General features: G+C 36.3%; 1 protein-coding gene across 2 annotated transcripts in view; it reads right to left on the bottom strand.

Annotated features, from left to right (window-relative positions):
• TMTC2 (transmembrane O-mannosyltransferase targeting cadherins 2) overlaps nucleotides 1-21,020 on the bottom strand; it is a 461,860-nt gene that overhangs the window by 144,008 nt on the left and 296,832 nt on the right. For both annotated transcript variants that reach the window (XM_055396594.2, XM_055396593.2), the window contains exon 8: nucleotides 876-997. In XM_055396594.2, coding sequence (XP_055252569.1) covers nucleotides 876-997 — 122 coding nt within the window. The remainder of the gene's footprint in view (nucleotides 1-875; nucleotides 998-21,020) is intronic.

Below are 21,020 nucleotides of genomic sequence, written 5' to 3'. Positions count from 1 at the left end.
GATCCTTCAGGCAAGAACACTGGAGTGGGTTGCCATTTCCTTCTCCAATGCATGAAAGTGAAAAGTGAGGGTGAAGTCGCTCAGTCAAGTCTGACTCTTCCCAACCCCATGGACCGCAGCCTACCAGGCTCCTCCATCCATGGGATTTTCCAGGCAGGAGTACTGGAGTGGGTTACCATTGCCTTCTCCAGATTGAAGGCTAGTTGTACCATTTATTAGTTGGTGAGCTCAGAAAAGTTATTTAAATATTTTGAACAATCTCCTATTGTAGAAAACAAAAAAAATGTTATTACTTTGAAGCACATAAAATTACAATTTTTGTAAGTCACAGTGGTTGACTATAAACAAGTCCTTATGCTTCCAATATAGCTTTCATAGAAATATGGCCAAGAGACTCATCACATAGTGGGTAGCCAAATTATGGGTGCATTTCTCTTAAAGAATGACTTCCAGTTAATAGGAATTCTAGGTGACACTGATGGACACACATGCAATATCTTATATAATACTTGCTTTCTGGAAAGAATCAGGTATTATAGCCAATCTGGGGTTAACAATGGCTTACAGAACATAATCTTTATATAAATATTGCTATTTTGACAAGTTCATTATATAATCACACATTTTGGGCTCTCCATTTCTACATTTCAACCAAGTTACATCAAGGATACACATCATACTTTATCTATGGCAAACCCCATAGCCAAAGGAACTCATTTTTCTATATTTTTTTGTATATTGTTCTAATTTAGTATGACCATCATTACATCCTAATAGTCTGGATTAACTGGCCAGGAACAGGTACCTCAGACCCTATCTACCTCAATCTGCACAGGAGAACCAATTTCTAAAGGGTGAAAGAGACAGTTACTCACTGTTAGAGCAAGCAGTTTCCCATAGGTAAGATGAGCGGGGATGTGGTCAGTCTTGGATCTCAGTGATTCCATATACCAATGCTCTGCTTCAGGGAGCATGCTTAATCGCATGTACGCTTCACCTGAAGAGAATCAAAAGAAAATCAATCTGACAGTACAGTTTTCTAAGAACATTTGCAATGGCATCATATCACATGTTTATATTCCATACATTTTCAGATTCTGTGAGAAGTACTCTCATCCATTATCTCACTTGGTTCCCCTAAAGTCATCATCACATCAATTTCACAGATGAGAAAACTTGTGTTTGGCAAAATTAAGTGAAATGCCTAAGTCAAAAATGTAGTACTCAGTAAAGCTTTGCTTTTTTTTTAATCTAGAAATGTCTCTCAATCATATGTGCTTTGCCACCATTTCATTTTTTAAGGTTGGGTCTTTCTTATCTACAATCATTTGTTCTTTTTTATTCATATTCATTCTTTCCTTTACAAACTCAAGTATTTACAGAATAACTACTAAGTGGAGAGTATTATGCAGGACCTAAACAACAAAAGTTCAAGGTCCTACCCACTAAAGTTGAAAACTCTGTTGAAAAGTAATATTAAATGAAGAAGTTAAAGGGAATTCCTTGGTGATCAAGTGGTTAGGGCTTCATTCTTCCACTGCAGCGGACACAGGTTCAATCCCTGCAGAAGCAATGGGGCATGGGTTCGGTCCCTGGTCTGGGAACTGAGAGCCCATAAGTGATGTGGCTGGGGGGAAAAAAAAGAGCTAAAAATATTTGGGATGAAGCATTGGTGCTAGATCTTAGTTTTTTCAGAAATTATTTACATTTTAATAAGTAAAATTTACCAGTTTCATTTGGCAAATCCAGTGAATATGTGACAATTATTTAGCATGCCCATTATTACCAAGTGCAAAGCTAGTCTAAGGTCTTTCAGCTATTATTTTCTACTTATATAAATTTTGCCCTCCAAAGAGCTTTTCATTAACACCCAAGCAAGAGAAAAAAATCAGAAATAAGCCAAAAGTGTATCAGTTGCCTTCTTATCACCACCCACCTCTCTTTTCTACACTTATAGTTTGAAATAATATTCCACTTGATAGGAAGATTAGATTGTAAAATGACTTGTGTATTTAAGTTAAATATTAGTTATATTAAATACTTCAAATGTAGAAACTACTCAATTTCTGAGACCAAGCAACAAACTGGTGACCTGCATTATTTTTCAAGCAGATTTTTATAATAGCTTAACTAATCATAATTGTGATGGCTCTTTCCATTTAGAGGAATAATCAGAGGATTTCCTAAATGTATCACCCACACTGGCTGTACATCTTTGCTTCAAAGAAAGAGCTAGCTTCCTTTTATTTTAATAAAATTCTCTTTACATTACCACAGTGTTGTCAATACAAATATGTTTGATGAATTGAATTGATCTGAGTCTCCAGGCCTTTTGAGTGCCCTTTGCTCAACCAGTTAGTAAAAAATATTGGTGACAAATTACATGTAACATAAACAAAAATGTATGCACCACTCACACATCTATGTGTTTCTAGTTCTGAGAACAGTCCTTAAACTATATTATCATAAAAATGATAGCTTGATTTTTTTTCCCTAAAGCTTAAAATGTGTTTACATTTAAAAAGAATTTGGCTAGACTAATCAAGTGCTCAGGTTGAGATGCAAGAAATACTGAAGCAAAGACCGAAGACTAGAATAAAATACACAAAATACTCATAGTTGTTAAGAGTGGTAGGATTAGGTACAGATTTTTTTTCATGTTTTCATGTTTCTGTAATAATTATATTGTCTTATTATCACATCTCATAATAAGTTAAACACTTCCAGGCAATTTTCTTTTTACAATGTTGAACTAATAAACATTTCCAAATAAAGCAAACAGTAATCTTTCTTAGGAAGAGTGAACTGCTTCTTTATACTGCTGCTGCTGCTGCTGCTAAGTCGCTTTAGTCGTGTTTGACTCTGCGCAACCCCACAGATGGAAGCCCACCAGGATTCCCAGTTCCTAGGATTCTCCAGGCAAGAACACTAGAGTGGGTTGCCATTTCCTTTTCCAATGCATGAAAGTGAAAAGTGAAAGGGAAGTCGCTCAGTCGTGTCCGACTCTTAGTGACCCCATGAACTGCAGCCTACCAGGCTCCACCATCCATGGGATTTTCCAGGCAAGAGTACTGGAGTGGCTTGCCATTGCCTTCTCTCGCTTCTTCATACTAGATATGATTTATATAAAAAATATAAAATCAAATATTAAAAAATTTAAAGCAATTAATGATAAACAAAATTTAACTATCTCTGAAGTGGATTTTAAAGCCAGTAGAAATTTCAGAGTCAGAGCTGAAAGATGGGTCTGCTTTATGAGGTTCTGTTTCGAATTAACCTGAAATTCTACTGATAGTCTTCAACTGCTCATAGATCACTTTTTAGAAGTTGACAATCATTGCATTTAATATGGGTCAAGGCAATGGTTTTTCCCGTGGTCATGTATGGATGTGAGAGTTGGACTGTGAAGAAGGCTGATCGCCGAAGAATCGATGCTTTTGAACTGTGGTGTTGGAGAAGACTTCTTGAGAGTCCCTTATACTGCAAGGAGATCCAACCAGTCCATTCTAAAGGAGATCAATCCTGGATGTTCATTGGAGGGACTGATGCTAAAGCTGAAACTGCAATACTTTGGCCACCTCATGCGACGAGTTGACTCACTGGAAAAGACTCTGATGCTGGGAAAGGTTGGGGGCGGGAGGAGAAGGGGACGACGGAGAATGAGATGGCTGGATGGCATCACCGACTCTGTGGACATGAGTTTGAATGTACTCCGGGAGTTGGTGATGGACAGGGAGGCCTGGCGTGCTGTGATTCATGGGGTCGCGGAGAGTCGGACACGACTGAGCGACTGATCTGATCTGATCTGATCTACTTTTATTTAAAAAAACAATGAATTTTTAGAACAGTAAGTTATAGGCACAGAGAAAATACAGGAGAATGCTAAGTCCATGGTGCTTTTGAGATTCAAATTTTCATATTTAAGTGGTTGATATTTGAAAATCATTTCAAGAAGCATACTCCTCCTTTTTTCCAAGTCAGAAATCTATCATTATTAAAACCCATTTTGAAATGAAATATTAATTTGCTAACTACTTGACATATTTTGTTCAGTAAGAACTCATATGCAACTTATTAAGTTATAAAGCTAGTGAGGTGGGAAAATATAAAAGGACCATATATAAAAAATATAATGTAATAATGCATCTTGGCAAGTATATAAAAAATGTAAATAACAAGCTTTCTTAGGTTCTATTCATTACAGCTCAGAAAAACTTCATGTAGTCATTCACTGTATCTCAGTAATAACGATGACAACAGCATTCACTGAATGTTTTTTGTGAATTAGGGTAGCAAACTACGAGGAGCGACCTCTGACTTGCATGTACCTACTCCTCCCATTCTATACCTCTGGGTGCACAGGTTTTCTCACTTAGCCCCACACAGGTCCTCAACACCTCACCCTCACTGAGCCAGTACCAGCTAACTTCGAGATTACGTTTGTGAGAGGAAACATATTTTCAGCCTCTATATTAGTTGCTCTGCACCTCATTTTTTTAAATTAAGTAATGCCCTTAATTAACCTGGATTTTACAGATGAGAAAATTGAAAAGCAGAGCAGCTAAATGAAACACACAAAACCATGAATGTAGAAAGCTGCAGTTCAAACACAGGACGACCTATTTCAGTGCATTGCTAATCTGCTGGCAGTGAACAATCACTAACTTTCCAAGTCTCCAGCTCAGGTGAAAATTATACTTTGTCTCACTTGTGGGAAACTGTTTTCTAGCTTGTGATACACAGGCCATCAAGTTCATTTCACTTTGCCTTGAGCTTATCTATTGAATTAAAGGAGTAAGAAAGAGCAATAATAATCCATGGTTGACCTTTAAAAACGTTCCTGACTCAAATTGGAATCAATTCTTAACAAGGAAATATGTAGCACATAAGATGTACTTTAGTTCTTAAGGTTAACCTTAACACAAAAACAGCTCATAAAGTGGTAATAAAGATGCAAAACCAAAAATGCAAGAAAATAATCATGGATGAATTTAGATGTGTTTAAAAGGCAATTCAATAAAGGTTCAGGCAACAAACAATATAAGCCCAAGTTCTTGCTGTATTCCTGGCATGGCCAAAGTAGGAGCTTCACATTTCTCATTTCTAATTCATACAAGGGGCTTTTTATGAATGAGGTGAAAGGCTCAGGAATAACAAGTGACCTGCACAGCTAACAATCCTATCTTAAAAGTTTTGGGGACTCTCCTGACATGTCAGTGGTTAAGACTCGGTGCTGTCAATACAGGGGGTGTGGGTTTGATTCCTGCTTGGGGAACTAAGATCCTACATGCTGTGTGGTGTGGCCCAAAGATTAAAAAATGTTTGAAAGTCTTGAAAGTCCATGCTTTTTGCCACGGCAGCAAGCAGTTACCAATCATATAAAGTTTACTACTTATTGAATATCCACTGAAGTATTAAATGTATTAACTTTATGCTTTTATATTATTCTTACACTCTTAAATAGTATTAGTCTCATTTTACAAATGAGGTGACTGTGGGTTACTGAGCTTAATCAACTTGTTCAGGGTTCAAAAACAAGCAAACGACACTGAAGATTCAGATTAGATTCTCTCTCTTTCTACCATACCATTTAGTCCAAATATGTAAAAAAAAATTAGAGAAGAAATAAAATAACTTCAAAAAGTACCATCACTGAATTCAGCATTAGGAGATAGAATGGTGTTTATGTAATTCTTCAAGCTTGATTAAAATAGTAAAATCATAAAAATTCATAAAGGAAATGATCACAGGAAAAGAAAGTTCAGTAAATTCAATAAGGAAGAGAATGAATATACTTGATTAGGAATAGGGTGCAGGAAGGTGGGTTAAGTCATCTTCTGTGGTACTGTAATTCTTCTTAACTTACAATAATAGAAAAAAATGTTTATAGCACCCAGGAAGAAAGAAGCAATGATGAGTATTTTTCTTTCTCATCCTACAAAAAAAAAAAATGATATAAAGGAGGCACTTTTCATAAGAATTCAAAGATGTGCTGTGTGATGATACAGTGATCAGGTTCATCACCCAGATTTATTTCTGCTTCACTCACAGACAAAGAGGATTTGGATGTCTCCAGGCTGGCTTCAGGCAGATATAAACCAGTTTCAGATGCAGAACAAATAATGTCACTCTTCCTCCCTAAAAAGCCCTGATCTGAATAACCCAGGCAAAGCCTAACTCCTTAAAGGAAAGGATGCTAGATGATTGATGATGTAAGAGTCCAGATATCAGTGATTCTCAAGTTTCAAGTTACTGGACAGCTCAGTCTACAGATAAAGAACAGGGCAAACAGGGGTGCATATTACCACTATCTGCTAGTGTTACCTTTTGTTTTTCCTGCTTTTGCACAAAGTCATACATTTCTATTTCTATATTTCAGTTTAGATTCCTCTTTTTCTCCCCTTTTAGATTTATTTAGATAGAAGTGGCACAAAGCGCCGTAAAAGTTTAAGGTATACAACATCATGACTTGACATACACTGTGAAATGATTACCACAATAAGGTTACTTGATATATTTCATATAGTATAGATATAAAATAATGCTTATTTCCATTGTCACGAGAATTTTGAGGTTCTATGCTCTAAGCAAGTATATCATATAGCAGTGTTTAACTAATATATGATATTGTACATTATTAAGTTCAGTTCAGTTGCTCAGTCCTGTCTGACACTTTGCTACCCCATGAATCACAGCATGCCAGGCCTCCCTGTCCATCACCAACTCCCGGAGTTCACACAATCTCATGTCTATCGAGTCGGTGATGCCATCCAGTCATCTCATACTCTGTCGTCCCCTTCTCCTCAAACCCCCAATCCTTCCCAGCATCAGAGTCTTTTCCAGGGAGTCAACTCATCACATGAGGTGGCCAAAGTATTGGAGTTTCAGCTTTAGCATCAGTCCTTTCAGTGAACACCCAGGACTGATCTCCTTTAGAATGGACTGGTTGGATCTCCTTGCAGTACAAGGGACTCTCAAGAGTCTTCTCCAGCACCACAGTTCAAAAGCATCAATTCTTCAGCAATCAGCCTTCTTGACAGTCCAACTCTCACATCCATACATGACCAATGGAAAAACCATAGCCTTGACTAGATGGACCTTGGTTGGCAAAGTAATGTCTCTGCTTTTTAATATGCTCTCTAGGTTGGTCATAACTTTCCTTCCAAGGAGTAAGCATCTTTTAATTTCATGGCGGCAATCAGCATCAACTGTGATTTTGGAGCACCAAAAAATAAAGTCTGACCCTGTTTCTGCTGTTTCCCATGTATTTCCCATGAAGCGATGGGACCAGATGCCATATCTTTGTTTTCTGAATGTTGAGCTTCAAGCCAACTTTTCCACTCTCCTCTTTCACTTTCATCAAGAGGCTTTTTAGTTCCTCTTCACTTTCTGCCATAAGGGTGGTGTCATCTGCATATCTGAGGTGATTGATATTTCTCCTGGCAATCTTGATTCCAGCCTGTGCTTCTTCCAGCCCAGCATTCCTCATGATGTACTCTGCATATAAGTTAAATAAGCAGGGTGACAATATACAGCCTTGACTTACTCCTTTTCCTATTTGGAACCAGTCCGTTGTTCCATGTACAGTTCTGACTGCTGCTTCCTGACCTGCAGACAGGTTTCTCAAGAGGCAGGCCAGGTGGTCTGGTATTCCCATCTCTTTCAGAATTTTCCACAGTTTGTTGTGATCCACACAGTCAAAGGCTTTGGCATAGTCAACGAAGCAGAAATAGATGCTCTTCTGGAACTCTCTTGCTTTTTCCATGATCCAGCGGATGTTGGCAATTTGATCTCTGGTGCCTCTGCCTTTTCTAAAACCTGCTTGAACATCTGGAAATTCACAGTTCACATATTGCTGAAGCCTGGCTTGGAGAATTTTGAGCATGACTTCACTAGTGTGAGATGAGTGCAATTGTGCGGTAGTTTGAGCATTCTTTGGCATGGCCTTTCTTTGGGATTGGAATGAAGACTGACCTTTTCCAGTCCTGTGGCCACTGCTGAGTTTTCCAAATTTGCTGGCATACTGAGTGCAGCACTTTCACAGCATCATCTTTCAGGATTTGAAATAGCTCAATTGGAAATCTATCACCTCCACTAGCTTTGTTCATAGTGATGCTTTCTAAGGCCCATTTGACTTCACATTCCAGGACGTCTGGCTCTAGGTCAGTGATTACACCATCGTGATTATCTTGGTCATGAAGATTTTTTTGTACAGTTCTTCTATGTATTCTTGCCACCTCTTCCTAATATCTTCTGCTTCTGTTAGGTCCACACAATTTCTGTCCTTTATCGAGCCCATCTTTGCATGAAATGTTCCCTTGATATCTCTAATTTTCTTGAAGAGATCTCTTGTCTTTCCTATTCTGTTGTTTTCCTCTATTTCTTTGCATTGATCGCTAAGGAAGGCTTTCTTATCTCCCTGCTATTCTTTGGAATTCTGCATTCAGATGCTTATATCTTTCCTTTTCTCCTTTGCTTAGGTCCATGAATCAAAGCAAACTGGAAGTGGTCAAACAGGAGATGGCAAAGTGAATGTAGACATTCTAGTAATCAATGAACTAAAATGGACTGGAATAGGTGAATTTAACTCAGATGACCATTATATCTACTACTGTGGAGTAGTAGAAGTGGAGTAGCCATCATGGTCAACAAAGAGTCTGAAATGCCGTACTTGGATGCAATCTCAAAAATGACAGAATTATCTCTGCTTGTTTCCAAGGCAAACCATTCAGTATTACAGTAATCCAAGCCTATGCCCCAACCAGTAATGCGGAAGAAGCCGAAGTTGCACGGTTCTATGAAGACCTACAAGACCTTTTAGAACTAACACCCAAAAAAGATGTCCTTTTCCTTATAGGGAACTGGAGTGTAAAAGTAGGAGGTCAAGAAATCCTGGAGGAACAGGCAAATTTGGCCTTGGAGCACAGAATGAAGCAGGGCAAAGGCTAATAGATTTTTGCCAAGAGAACGCACTGGTCATAGCAAACACCCTCTTCCAACAACACAAGAGAAGACTCTACACATGGACATCACCAGATGGTCAACACCGAAATCAGATTGATTATATTCTTTGCAGACAAAGATGGAGAAGCTGTATACAGTTATCAAAAACAAGACCAGGAGCTGACTGTGGCTTAGACCATGAACTCCTTATTGCCAAATTCAGACTTAAATTGAAGAAAGTAGGGAAAACCACTAGACCATTCAGATATGACCTCAATCAAATCCCTTATGATTATACAGTGGAAGTGAGAAACAGATTTAAGGGACTAGATTTGATAGATAGAGTGCCTGATGAACTCTGGACAGAGGTTCGTGACATTGTACAGGAGACAGGGACCAAGACCATCCCCACGGAAAAGAAATGCAAAAAAGCAAAATGGCTGTCTGAGGAGGCCTTACAAATAGCTGTGAAAAGAGGAGAAGTGAAAAGCAAAGGAGAAAAGGAAAGATATAAGCATCTGAATTGTACATTATTAGGCTGGTGCAAAACTAATTGCCGTTTTACATGGTGGAACGTTGCTGTTTGATATTGAAATACATTCTTAAACAAATGTGGCTATGTTATACATTATTTTAATGTGTACTTCTCAGTTCAATTTTTTTTTGCTAATGAGTTATTACTTGCTGTTAATTTTATATTTATTTTAGACTATATAAATGATGTTAGACAAGAAGCAAACTCAAGTGATTTTCTTATTCAAGCTCAAAATAGATCATAAAGCAGCGGAAACAACGCTCAGTGTCAACAACGCATTCGGCCAGGAACTGCAAACAAACGTACAGTGCAGTGGCGGTTCAAGAAGTTTTGCAAAGGAGACTAGAGCCTTGGAGGTGAAGAGTATAGTCACTGGCCACTGGAAGTTGACAAAGACCAACTGGGAGCAATGATTAAAGCCAATCCCGTTACTACTACAAGAGAAGTTGCCAAAGAACTCAATATGGATCATTCTATCGTCATCTGGAAATTGAAACAAATTGGAAAGGTGAAAAAGCTTGATAAATGGGTGCCTCATGAGCTGATTGTAAATCAAAAAAATCATCATTTTGAAGTGTTGTCTTCTCTTATGCTACACAAAAACAAACCATTTCTAAATCTGATTGTGACATGGGACAAAAATTGGCTTTCATACTACACCCAGTGATGACCAGCTCAGTGGCTGGACCAAGAAATTCCAAAGCACTTCCCAAAGCCAAACTTGCACCAACAGTCATGGTCACTGCTTGGTGGTCTGCTGCCCAACTGATCCACTAGAGCTTTCTGAATCCCAGTGAGACCATTACATCTGAAAAGTAAGATCAGCAAATTGATGAGATGCACTGAAAACAGCAATGCCTGCAGCTTGTAGTGGTCAACAGAAAAACACAATTTCTGTTGGGCCCAAAACAGAAAGGGCCCAATTTTTCTCCACACAACACCTGACCACACATCACACAACCAACATTTCAAAAGTTGAACAAATTGGGCTATGAAGTTCTGCCTCATCTGCAATATTTACCTGACTTCTCGCCAACTGACTGTCACTTCAAGCATCTCAACAACTTTTTGCAGGGCAAATCTTCCACAGCAGGCAAGAGGCATAAACTGCCTTCCAAAAGTTCCTGAAATCCCAAGGCATGGAATTTCATGCTACAGGAATAAACAAACTTATCTCTCATTAGCAAAAAATATGTTGATTGTAATAATTACTATTTTGATTAATAAAGATGTGTTTGAACCTAGTTAAAATGATTTAAAAATCACAGTCTGAAACCAAACAGTTGGTCCAATTACTTTTGTACCAACTTAATACATCCCTGGAAAAAGCAAGAGAGTCCCAGAAAAACATTTATTTCTGCTTTACTGACTATGTCAAAGCCTTTGACTGTGTGGATCACAATAAACTATGGAAAATTCTGAAAGAGATGGGAATCCAAGACCACCTGACCTGCCTCTTGAGAAACCTATATGTAGGTCAGGAAGCAACAGTTAGAACTGGACATAGAACAACGGACTGGTTCCAAATAGGAAAAGGAGTATGTCAAGGCTGTATATTGTCACCCTGCTTATATAATTTATATGCAGAGTACATCATGAGAAACGCTGGGCTGGAAGAAGTACAAGCTGGAATCTAGGTTTCCAGGAGAAATATCAATCATCTCAGATATGCAGAGGACACCACCCTTATGGCAGAAAGTGAAGAGGAACTAAAAAGCCTCTTGATGAAAGTTAAAGAGGAGAGTGAAAAAGCTGGCTTAAATCTCAACATTCAGAAAACTAAGATTATGGCATCTGGTCGCATCGCTTCATGGGAAATAGATGGGGAAACAGTGGAAACTGTCAGACTTTATTTTGGGGGGCTCGAAAATCACTGCACATGGTGATTGCAGCCATGAAATTAAAAGACGCTTACTCCTTGGAAGGAAAGTTATGACCAACCTAGACAGCATATTAAAAGGCAGAGACATTGCTTTGCCAACCAAGGTCCGTCTAGTCAAGGCTATGGTTTTTTTTTCCATTGGTCATGTATGGATGTGAGAGTTGGACTGTGAAGGAAGCTAATCGCCGAAGAATTGATGCTTTTGAACTGTGGTGCTGGAGAAGACTCTTGAGAGTCCCTTGGACTGCAAGGAGATCCAACCAGTCCATTCTAAAGGAGATCAGTCCTGGGTGTTCACTGGAAGGACTGATGCTAAAGCTGAAACTCCAATACTTTGGCCACCTCATGCGACGAGTTGACTCATTGGAAAAGACTCTGATGCTGGGAGGAATTGGAGACAGGAGGAGAAGGGGATGACAGAGGATGAGATGGTTGGATGGCATTACCGACTCAATGGACGTGAGTTTGAGTGAACTCTCGGAACTGGTGATGGACAGGGAGGCCTGGCGTGCTGTGATTTATGGGGTCGCAAAGAGTCGGATATGACTGAGCGACTGAACTGAACTGAATACATCCCTAGTATTTTGTATTATAATGGAAAGTTTGTACCTTTTGACCACGTTCATCCAATTTCTCCACCCTCCAAATTTCCTATTTGAAAAAAAAAACAAATTTTGACTACCTTTACCAAAAGTAGTCACTCTTAACTCTTAACAGTAATTGTTAAATTTCTTTTTTTGATTCTTAAATATGTATCTTGCATATCAATTTAGGTTAGCCAACATGGATAACGCATATGATGGTAAACCTAAAGTTTAATGAGATAGCATTCACTGTTGCCTTCTGGTACTTAAAATCTTTTGACAAAGAGATATGTTTATCATATACATTTATACTATCAAACTTTTCTAAAATTTGATTTTTAGGTGTACATGAAACAAATAATACAAAAAACTTTTAAAAAATTACTACTTGAAATTTCAGTGTTTAAAATCTGTGTTTAAAAATGTAATTTCCTAGATATCATGTTTAGAATGAAGAAAAATATCAAGGAAACAATAAAACAATAAAATCAAGGAAAACAGTAAAATGGTAAATGGCTGGGAGCAAAGTCACAGTGAACAGATAAACATGAGTGAAAAAGGTTATGAAACAGAACTTCCTATACCTTGCTATAATTTAAGGAGTTATGAAAGTTTCAGAAGTATGTTTGCAAAATACTGGGATACCAGCACCCTGGGGAGAAAGGCTATCTTTATAAGAGGCCTCATATAGGTTGCAGGATTTTTTTCTGGCCTCTAAAGAATGGGCACATTCAGACTATAGCCCCACATGTTTTCTAGCAGATTTCCTCCTGCTGATAGGGTGAAAGCATCTCATTGTCATTACTGCAAGTGTTGCAGGATACTTTGCCTCAAGTTAGGCATTCTATGGTAATCTGGCTACTTTCCAAGCTTTCCCAGTTTGAGGAACAGGCTGGCGACTAAGTTAATCATTCCCTTCTTATGGAATACTTATTTTCCATTTAAGATATCAGGTTTGTTCCAGTGATTTTTATAAGTAGTGTTTCTCTGTGCTGGTCATTTTTCTTTTAATGAGCACTTTACCCATGTTCAAGTTTGTTATTATTTATTTTATATATATTACTGTTCTTCCCTTAGAAACTAATTTTGCATAGAATATTAAAATGAAATATTTTAATTAATTGACTTATTAACTTGGTTTGTCTCATCTGGTAAAATTATTTATAATTATGATGCAGTACTGAATTATGAGATATAAACAAAAAGAATAATAAGATGACTGGGTTTTTAATTCTTATTTTGCCATTAAAACTTTGTATGGTTGTAGACAAACAGGTTATTTGAAAGGGACTTAGTTTTTTTATTTATTTAATTTGGCTTAATCGGAGGATAATTACTTTACAATATTGTGATGGCTTCTGCCATACATCAACATGAATCTGTCCATAGGGACAGATTCATGGCCATAGACAACATGAATCTGTCCCCCCAATCCTGAACACCCCTAATACCTCCCTCTCCACCCCATCCCTCCAGGTTGTCACAGAGCACAGGCTCTGGGTGTCTTGCTTCATGCAGGAACAAGCACTGGTCATCCATTCTGCATATGGTAATGCACATGTTTTGATGCTATTCTCTCAAATCCTTCTACCCTCCCCTTCTCCCACTGAGTCCAGAAGTCTGTTGTGTCTCTATTGTTGCCCTGTATGTAGGATCATCAGTTCCATCCTTCTAGATTTCAGATATATGTTCAGTTCAGTTTTCAGTTCAGTTCAGTCGCTCAGTCATGTCCGACACTTTGTGACTCCATGAATCACAGCACGCCAGGCCTCCCTGTCCATCACCAACTCCCACAGATCACCCAAACCCATGTCCATCGAGTCAGTGATGCCATCCAATCATCTCATCCTCTGTCATCCCCTTCTCCTCCTGCCCTCAATCTTTCCCAGCACCAGGGTCTTTTCCAATGATTCAGCTCTTCGCATCAGGTGGCCAAACAACTGGAGTTTCAGCTTCAACATCAGTCCTTCCAATGAATACCCAGGACTGATCTCCATTAGAATGGACTGGTTGGATCTCCTTGCAGTCCAAGGGACTCTCAAGAGTCTTCTCCAACACCACAGTTCAAAAGCATCAATTCTTCAGTGCTCAACTTTCTTTATAGTCCAACTCTCACATCCATACATGACTACTGAAAAAACCATCGCCTTGACTAGACGGACCTTTGTTGGCAAAGTAATGTCTCTGCTTTTTAATATGCTGTCTAGGTTGGTCAAAACTTTCCTTCTAAGGAGTAAGCGTCTTTTAATTTCATGGCTGCAATTTCTTTTAATTTCTGCAGTGATTTGGGAGCCCAGAAAAATAAAGTCAGCCACTGTTTCCACTGTTTCCGCACCTATTTCCCATGAACTGATGGGACCAGATGCCATGATCTTAGTTTTCTGAATGTTGAGCTTTAAGCCAACTTTTTCACTCTCCTCTTACACTTTCATCAAGAGGTTCTTTAGTTCTTCTTTCCTTTCTGCCATAAGGGTGGTGTCATCTGCATATCTGAGGTGATTGATATTTCTCCCAGCAATCTTGATTCCAGCTTGTGCTTCATCCAGCCCAGCATTTCTCATGATGTACTTTGCACATAATTTAAATAAGCAGGATGACAATATACAGCCTTGATGTACTCCTTTTCCTATTTGTAACCAGTCTGTGGTTCCATGTCCAGTTCTAACTGTTGGTTCCTGACCTGCATACAGATTTCTCAAGAGGCAGCTCAGGTGTATGTGCAGATATATTTGTTAATATACCATATTTTTCTTTCTCTTTATGACTTGCTTCACTCTGTATAATAGACTCTAGGTTCATCCACTTCTTTAGAACAGACTCAAATGCGTTCCTTCTTTAGCTGAGTAGTATTTCATTGTGCATATGTTCTACAACTTCCTTACCCTGAAAGGTCCTTAGTTTTACCATCAACAAAATGAGGAGCCAAGACTAAATAACTTTTTAATCTCCCAAATTAGATAATAATTTATAGACAATCACTGTCCAGTAATCTGTATAGTTTCATAAACCAGTGACTATACCCTAGTTTAAGGAAATGTCAAATTGATGGATTTTCTAGACGATCTATTCAAGACTGACTAGATCAAGTCCTGATTACTACTATAAATTTATTTTTAATACTTATTACTTAATTATAGCTACTCATTGTTGAAAGTCTGAAAGGTGGTACTTTTAATAAATCAAATGAATCCCATCAATCACAGATACTGATTAGTAAAACTTTGTTTTTTCCACAGTTTATCTAAACATTAAAAAAGTAAATTATAAGTAAAACAATCTGCTAGTTTTAAATATTTATGTTCCTTCTAGCAGTTTACTGCATTAAATAAAAATATGCTGTATTTTCCAAAATTATATTTTCTCATTCAATACTAACTGCTTGTGTATTCAAATTCCCCTCCCACATTCTTGTAGGTACTAAACCTACTTTAGCAATTATCATCCTTTTCTTTTTTTAATATACATCTTTTTATCTTAGAACACATATACAGCAGTGAAATCCTTGAACTAATGAAAATGCATATATTGTTTTTGTTTTCTGTTGTTTTTTTTTTTGGCTATACTGTGGGGCTTGTGGAATTTTAGTTCCCTGAGCAGGGATTGAACCCAGGCCCCTGACAGTGGAAGTAGAGAGTCCTAACCATTGGACTGACAATGAGTTCCCAAAAAATGCATGTTTTCACAAAATTTTTCCACAAAAGTTTAACCATCAATAGTTTTTAAATTGTGAGTCATTGTTTAATGATTTTAAGCCAGTTTTTAATAAAGACATTTATCTTTATCTTATGATAGGCAAAAGACATTTAATAGCTTTTCATTTCAGACTACTTTAATTTTTACACATGCAAATCAGGTTGACTTTTCCTGTGTAAATTTATCACTAATGGCAACCCACTCCAGTGTTCTTGCCTGGAGAATCCCAGGGACGGGGGAGCCTGGTGAGTTGTCGTCTATGGGGTCACATGGAGTCGGACACGAATGAAGTGACTTAGCAGCAGGAGCATTATGCACAAAAAACTATTCCCTACCACAGGGATATATATTCACCTTTAATTACATAGTTTCACTATTAAAATTAGCTACCTATTCCATTTGAAATACATTCTGCCATGTGGTGTGAGGCAGATAGCTAATTTCATTCTTTCCAAACATTTAATCAATTCTCCTAGAAAAACTTTTACGAAAACACCCTTCCCTAAAACATATTTAATTTCACATTTATTATCTATAAAAAATTAATACATTTTGATCTGTTTCTAGGGGCAAGTCATTTTAGCATCAAATTTAAGGGAAATCCTTGAAGCTAGAAAGACTGGTTTTAAAGCAAAGAGAGGAATTGCAGGGGAAAAAACTGAATAGTTGTTTCATTAAATTGAAACACTAGAGAGTCGGACACGACTGAGCGACTGAACTGAACTGAACTGAACTGAATCATGAGGAAAGAGGTTAAACTTCAGTGAAAGTTTGAAAGGTTCCTAATACCTAGTGTTACATACTGGAAATATTTGATGTGTCATCAAAATTTAACTTGAAAAAGAGCCAGAAGCCTATGTCAATGTAGTTCTTTTTGCAACTGGGTATCCTGAAATTCTCTAGGCTTATCAATTTCCTTTATGCTTTCAAGGAAATAAATCACTAAAAATAATCAATCAACAAATGTTGGAGACAATCCCATAAAATGCTCAGAATTTCCCAAAAAAGAGAAAGTGAGACTCTCCATATGTGTGTGTGTGTAATCCTCTCCCTCCAAATATAATACTATCCACAAGATAATCACAATAAAATAAAATGGCTTAATAGAACTGAAATATTTAGAGACTACTAGAAATATATGTAAGGAATTTATAAATTGTGTTGAGAAAAACCCAAAGTTTATTCCAGAGAGAAGAAAAAAGAATAAGTAAATGTAGTACTAGTTTGGGAAGAATTAATGAAAATAATAGTATTCAGAAAAATAAGTTATAAACATTTGCAGGAAACCATAGAAAAGTATAATAAAAGCATTTTTGATTTTATATACATCTTAGGAATATACTTCATATGTATGGATTAAGCAACAAGGCCTTGTAATATGTAATGAATAATGCATTTTATACTATAAATTTTTATATGAATGTTAATCACTAAGAGAGATCAGAAATTTAAAAATTCATCCTATTTTCAATGAATACTTAAAATAAGGTTCTACTAACAGCTCATAGAACCCTATGCTCATAATTACATGCTTGGAGGAAAAAAAAAAAAGACTTGCAATTTGGAACAAAACTCATGTTCTATTTTAATTCTTTGTTCAATCTGAATATGACAATAACTTTTATCATTATAAATAAAATCACAACTATGTAACAGCTCATGGGGGAGTTAAATGAGATTTTCTTGTAGAAAACAATCTCTCCGTACCTATTAGAAAAAACAGATATAAATATATACACAGCAAAGGACATACAATTAGTAATGTACTTAATTTTTAACTTCATTTGTATTTCTGGTCTATTCTAAATATGTGCAACAAATGATCATTTTCTTGACACTGATTTTTTAAGACTGCATTTTTCATATATGGCTTTTTCCTTCTTCATGATTATGTCTATTTCATCTCAATGTCATCAAAACTGGCATCTTTTAAGAATGCCAGGATTTGAAATTTAGTTAATTTTCCAACTATAGCATAACAATACATTAATTCTCTAAGAACAATCCCACTGATATTTATTAACCAAATAAAAGATTCATTCCATGGAAAGCATCCAATGAAAGAGCAAATTATACATGTTTTTTTCTCATTTACTTCTATTGAAGCCTCAGAAAACATATTTTAAAGTAGAATATATTGAAACTATTTGGGAATCAGATAATAAGGGTATAATTGGGTATTAATTTGAATATATTCATTTCTTTATAACTCAATTTAAAAATAAAGTTTTTAAGTTCAGTCTTTTCCTTTACCACTAAACTGGCATAAGTATGAATTAATGGAACAGGTGGGCTTGTGTGGTTTTAATAGCAGTGAAATATAATCAACTGTCTCATATTTCCAGGAAAGCAAGCGACATCTAGACCTAAGCTTGATCCTTCAGCAACCCTAGTACTGGCAAGAAAATGTTCAAACTCCCCATAGGGACCATATATCTTCTGGTCCTGGGTTTAATTGAAACTTTAAACAAAATATATTACCGATTTAATGCAGCTGAACTGGAGGCTGGCCTTTGTAGTGTATAGACTAATGCCTAGCAAATTAATGTCTGTAACTATAGTATGTAATGTAGAATTTAAATCAAGCGTGAATGGTAAAAAGAGGAAAAAAAACACTACAGTTTTATACTAAGAAATGAACTTTTAGGAGCAAACTGTGTACATACATTTTATATATTTATTCTTTTTGATACACAGCCAAAAACTCATGATTTCCTTTTATTATTGGCTCCACAGCTTACAAAGTGCATTTCTAAAATGTGCTGGTATTGGTCTTATCCTTTCTCCTGGTCTTGTCTCTTCTGATGATGCAGAAATAAAAGTTCAATGAATAGATTTACCTCAAAAATTCAAAGTTAATATTCTTTCTGGAGGTAAACAAATCAATAGCTAATCCAGTTATATAGTCATATCATATTTGAAAGGCTGACTCATAGATTTTTAAGAGTGCCAATGGGAGGAATCATAAGAAAATCACCAGAACTCAAAATAGGGGAAGCAGGTGGTATAAAAAGCTTAACACTGCTGGAGTGTTAATGCTTCCACACTTGAAAGATGTGAAGTTCAAATCTCACACAGTAAAAAACCATCTTTTCACAGTCAGCATGCTAAATGACTTGAGCATTCCACTTAAGAACCACCAGTCACAGAAGAAAAATTAAGCATGTGAACCATCCTGTGAGAAATTTACTCTGAATATTTCTAAATATACTCTGAAAACAGTGATGTAAACACATACACACACATAGATACACACACTGGAATAATTCAACAAAAAGAAATCATTTAGCTGAAAAGCCAGTTGTACAGAGGCTGAAAGAAAAGCAGACTTCTTTGACAGCCAACCTACTCTCTGAACTCAGTACAGAGTTTACATCCTTCAAGTGAGTTAGGATAAATTTACAAGTGAGAATTTTGGTGTTTTGTTATCAGGAGATGCATTTGACATCTTTGTCAGTTCTCCTCACCTAAATAAGAATAAGGAACCTAAAGTTCCCTGATAGCCATTTATGACACAACTTTCTCATCCCACAAGTTTACTTCTAAAAAATACAAATTTTAAAATTTGTGTAAGCTTTTTACTCTAAAAAAATGCCCCAATAAATTCATTGTGTGGTCTATTTATTGGTTCTTTCACCATTCTCACTAATGAACTCAAAGTGGGGAAATTTCACAAAACTGAAAATTAGGTCACAAAATTTCTTCTTTTTATGAAACATTGTGAGAAGAAAGCATCTTGTCAATCTTAAACCTATGTAAGTAAAAGACTTGTTAGTTGCAGGCTAACGGATGAAAATATATTTTCCAGTACTGAGTTACAGTTTTATAAGTAACAGGGGTGTGCACCAAAAGAGTTCTAGGAATTATCAGAAATAAGAGAATCAAAACAGTATTTTCCTAGGAGATCAAAATAAAGGGAAATAAGTTAATAAATAGCAATGATTATTATTATGCATTTCCCTTGGAAGAATGCAATCACTTCTTATAGTAAAAGCATGTTACCCAACACAGACATTCATTAAAAAAAAAAAGACAAGATCTATACACAAATTGGGATAATAGTATCACATTAGAAAAAAAGAAAGCTTGAGATTTTCATTGGTTTGTTTGGCAAGTCAACATAGTATAGCCTACATAGTGATAAAATATTCTGGAGGCTACAGTAATACAATTAGCCATTTGCTTTATAGCCATTTACTTATTAAGGAAAGATACTAGAGTTTTAGCCTAATTGTAAACTCATTTAAAAAGTTCTGTGAGAGCAGAAACCGTATGGACTATTTAAGTTTCACCCCACCACCACCTCTATATCCTGTCCCTTGTATCTTTAAGATTTTTTTTTCTTTTTGCATACAGATTTTTCTAAATATAGTGATTGCAGACTGCAACAAGGCATTAACTCTAGACTCTCACTCCATGAATTCATCATGCCCTTTTGTTCTCAAGATATATTACCAAGATGAAACGGCCCAAATTGCTTACGTAATTAAACCCAACAATCACTTTGCATTGAGAAAGCCAAGTAATTTTAAACAGTAAATAGGCTTAAAAATGACCTTTGGAATTGGAAAGATTCATACTGATAAAATTGAAACTTACAGACTAATTTAGTTTCCCACAATCTCTTAGGATTATTCAAAAGCAATGCTTAAGTATACACAATAAGGGAAATAAAGAGAAAGAAAAGAAAAAAATGAAGGTGGTTAAAAGTTATCCTACATATAAAAATTTTTAATATCTTGCATATTTTATACATATGTGATGAAACAATTTTGTAGGTGTTTCATTCTTTTTAAGATAAAAAGGTGTTTAATATATATTTGACAGGGAATGATATCTATATCCATATATCTATATAGCTGTATCTATACATAAATATAGATATTGTTATTGTTCAGTCACTCAATCAGTATTGAGTTGGATATTGTTCAGTATCCAACTCTTTGCAACCCTATGGACTAAAGCATGCCAGGTTTCCCTGCCTTTACCATCTCCATATGATAGTTTTTAAATGGTTAAAGATAAGTTATATTGATAGAGTAAAAAATGCCAGTTTTGGTAAGACTGCTAAATAGGAAACACATTTAAATTTAAATCAGGAAACTACACTTCTGTTTCTAACACAAACAGTACAATCCCAAACAGATCAACCTAACTCTTTGGGTGTGAATTTCCAGCATATAAAATAAAAGATTATGTTAGGAGGATTTTAAAATATCAATCTTCTATCTCTAACATTCTATGATTCTAAAAATCATTTACAATTTGAGAAGAGGAGAAATTGAGAATCAATAAAGGCCTACAATGGGTGTCAGAATAAAAAATAATTTCAGAATAAAGAGTAATTTTGACTAAGTCTAGGGGGAAAATATGTAATGACAGG

Source organism: Moschus berezovskii, chromosome 6 (genome assembly GCF_049115385.1).
Source record: "Moschus berezovskii isolate FMDL1 chromosome 6, NW_MosBer_1.0, whole genome shotgun sequence".
Classification (NCBI taxonomy): domain Eukaryota; kingdom Metazoa; phylum Chordata; class Mammalia; order Artiodactyla; family Moschidae; genus Moschus; species Moschus berezovskii.
This window is presented reverse-complemented; position numbering and strand designations above follow the sequence as displayed.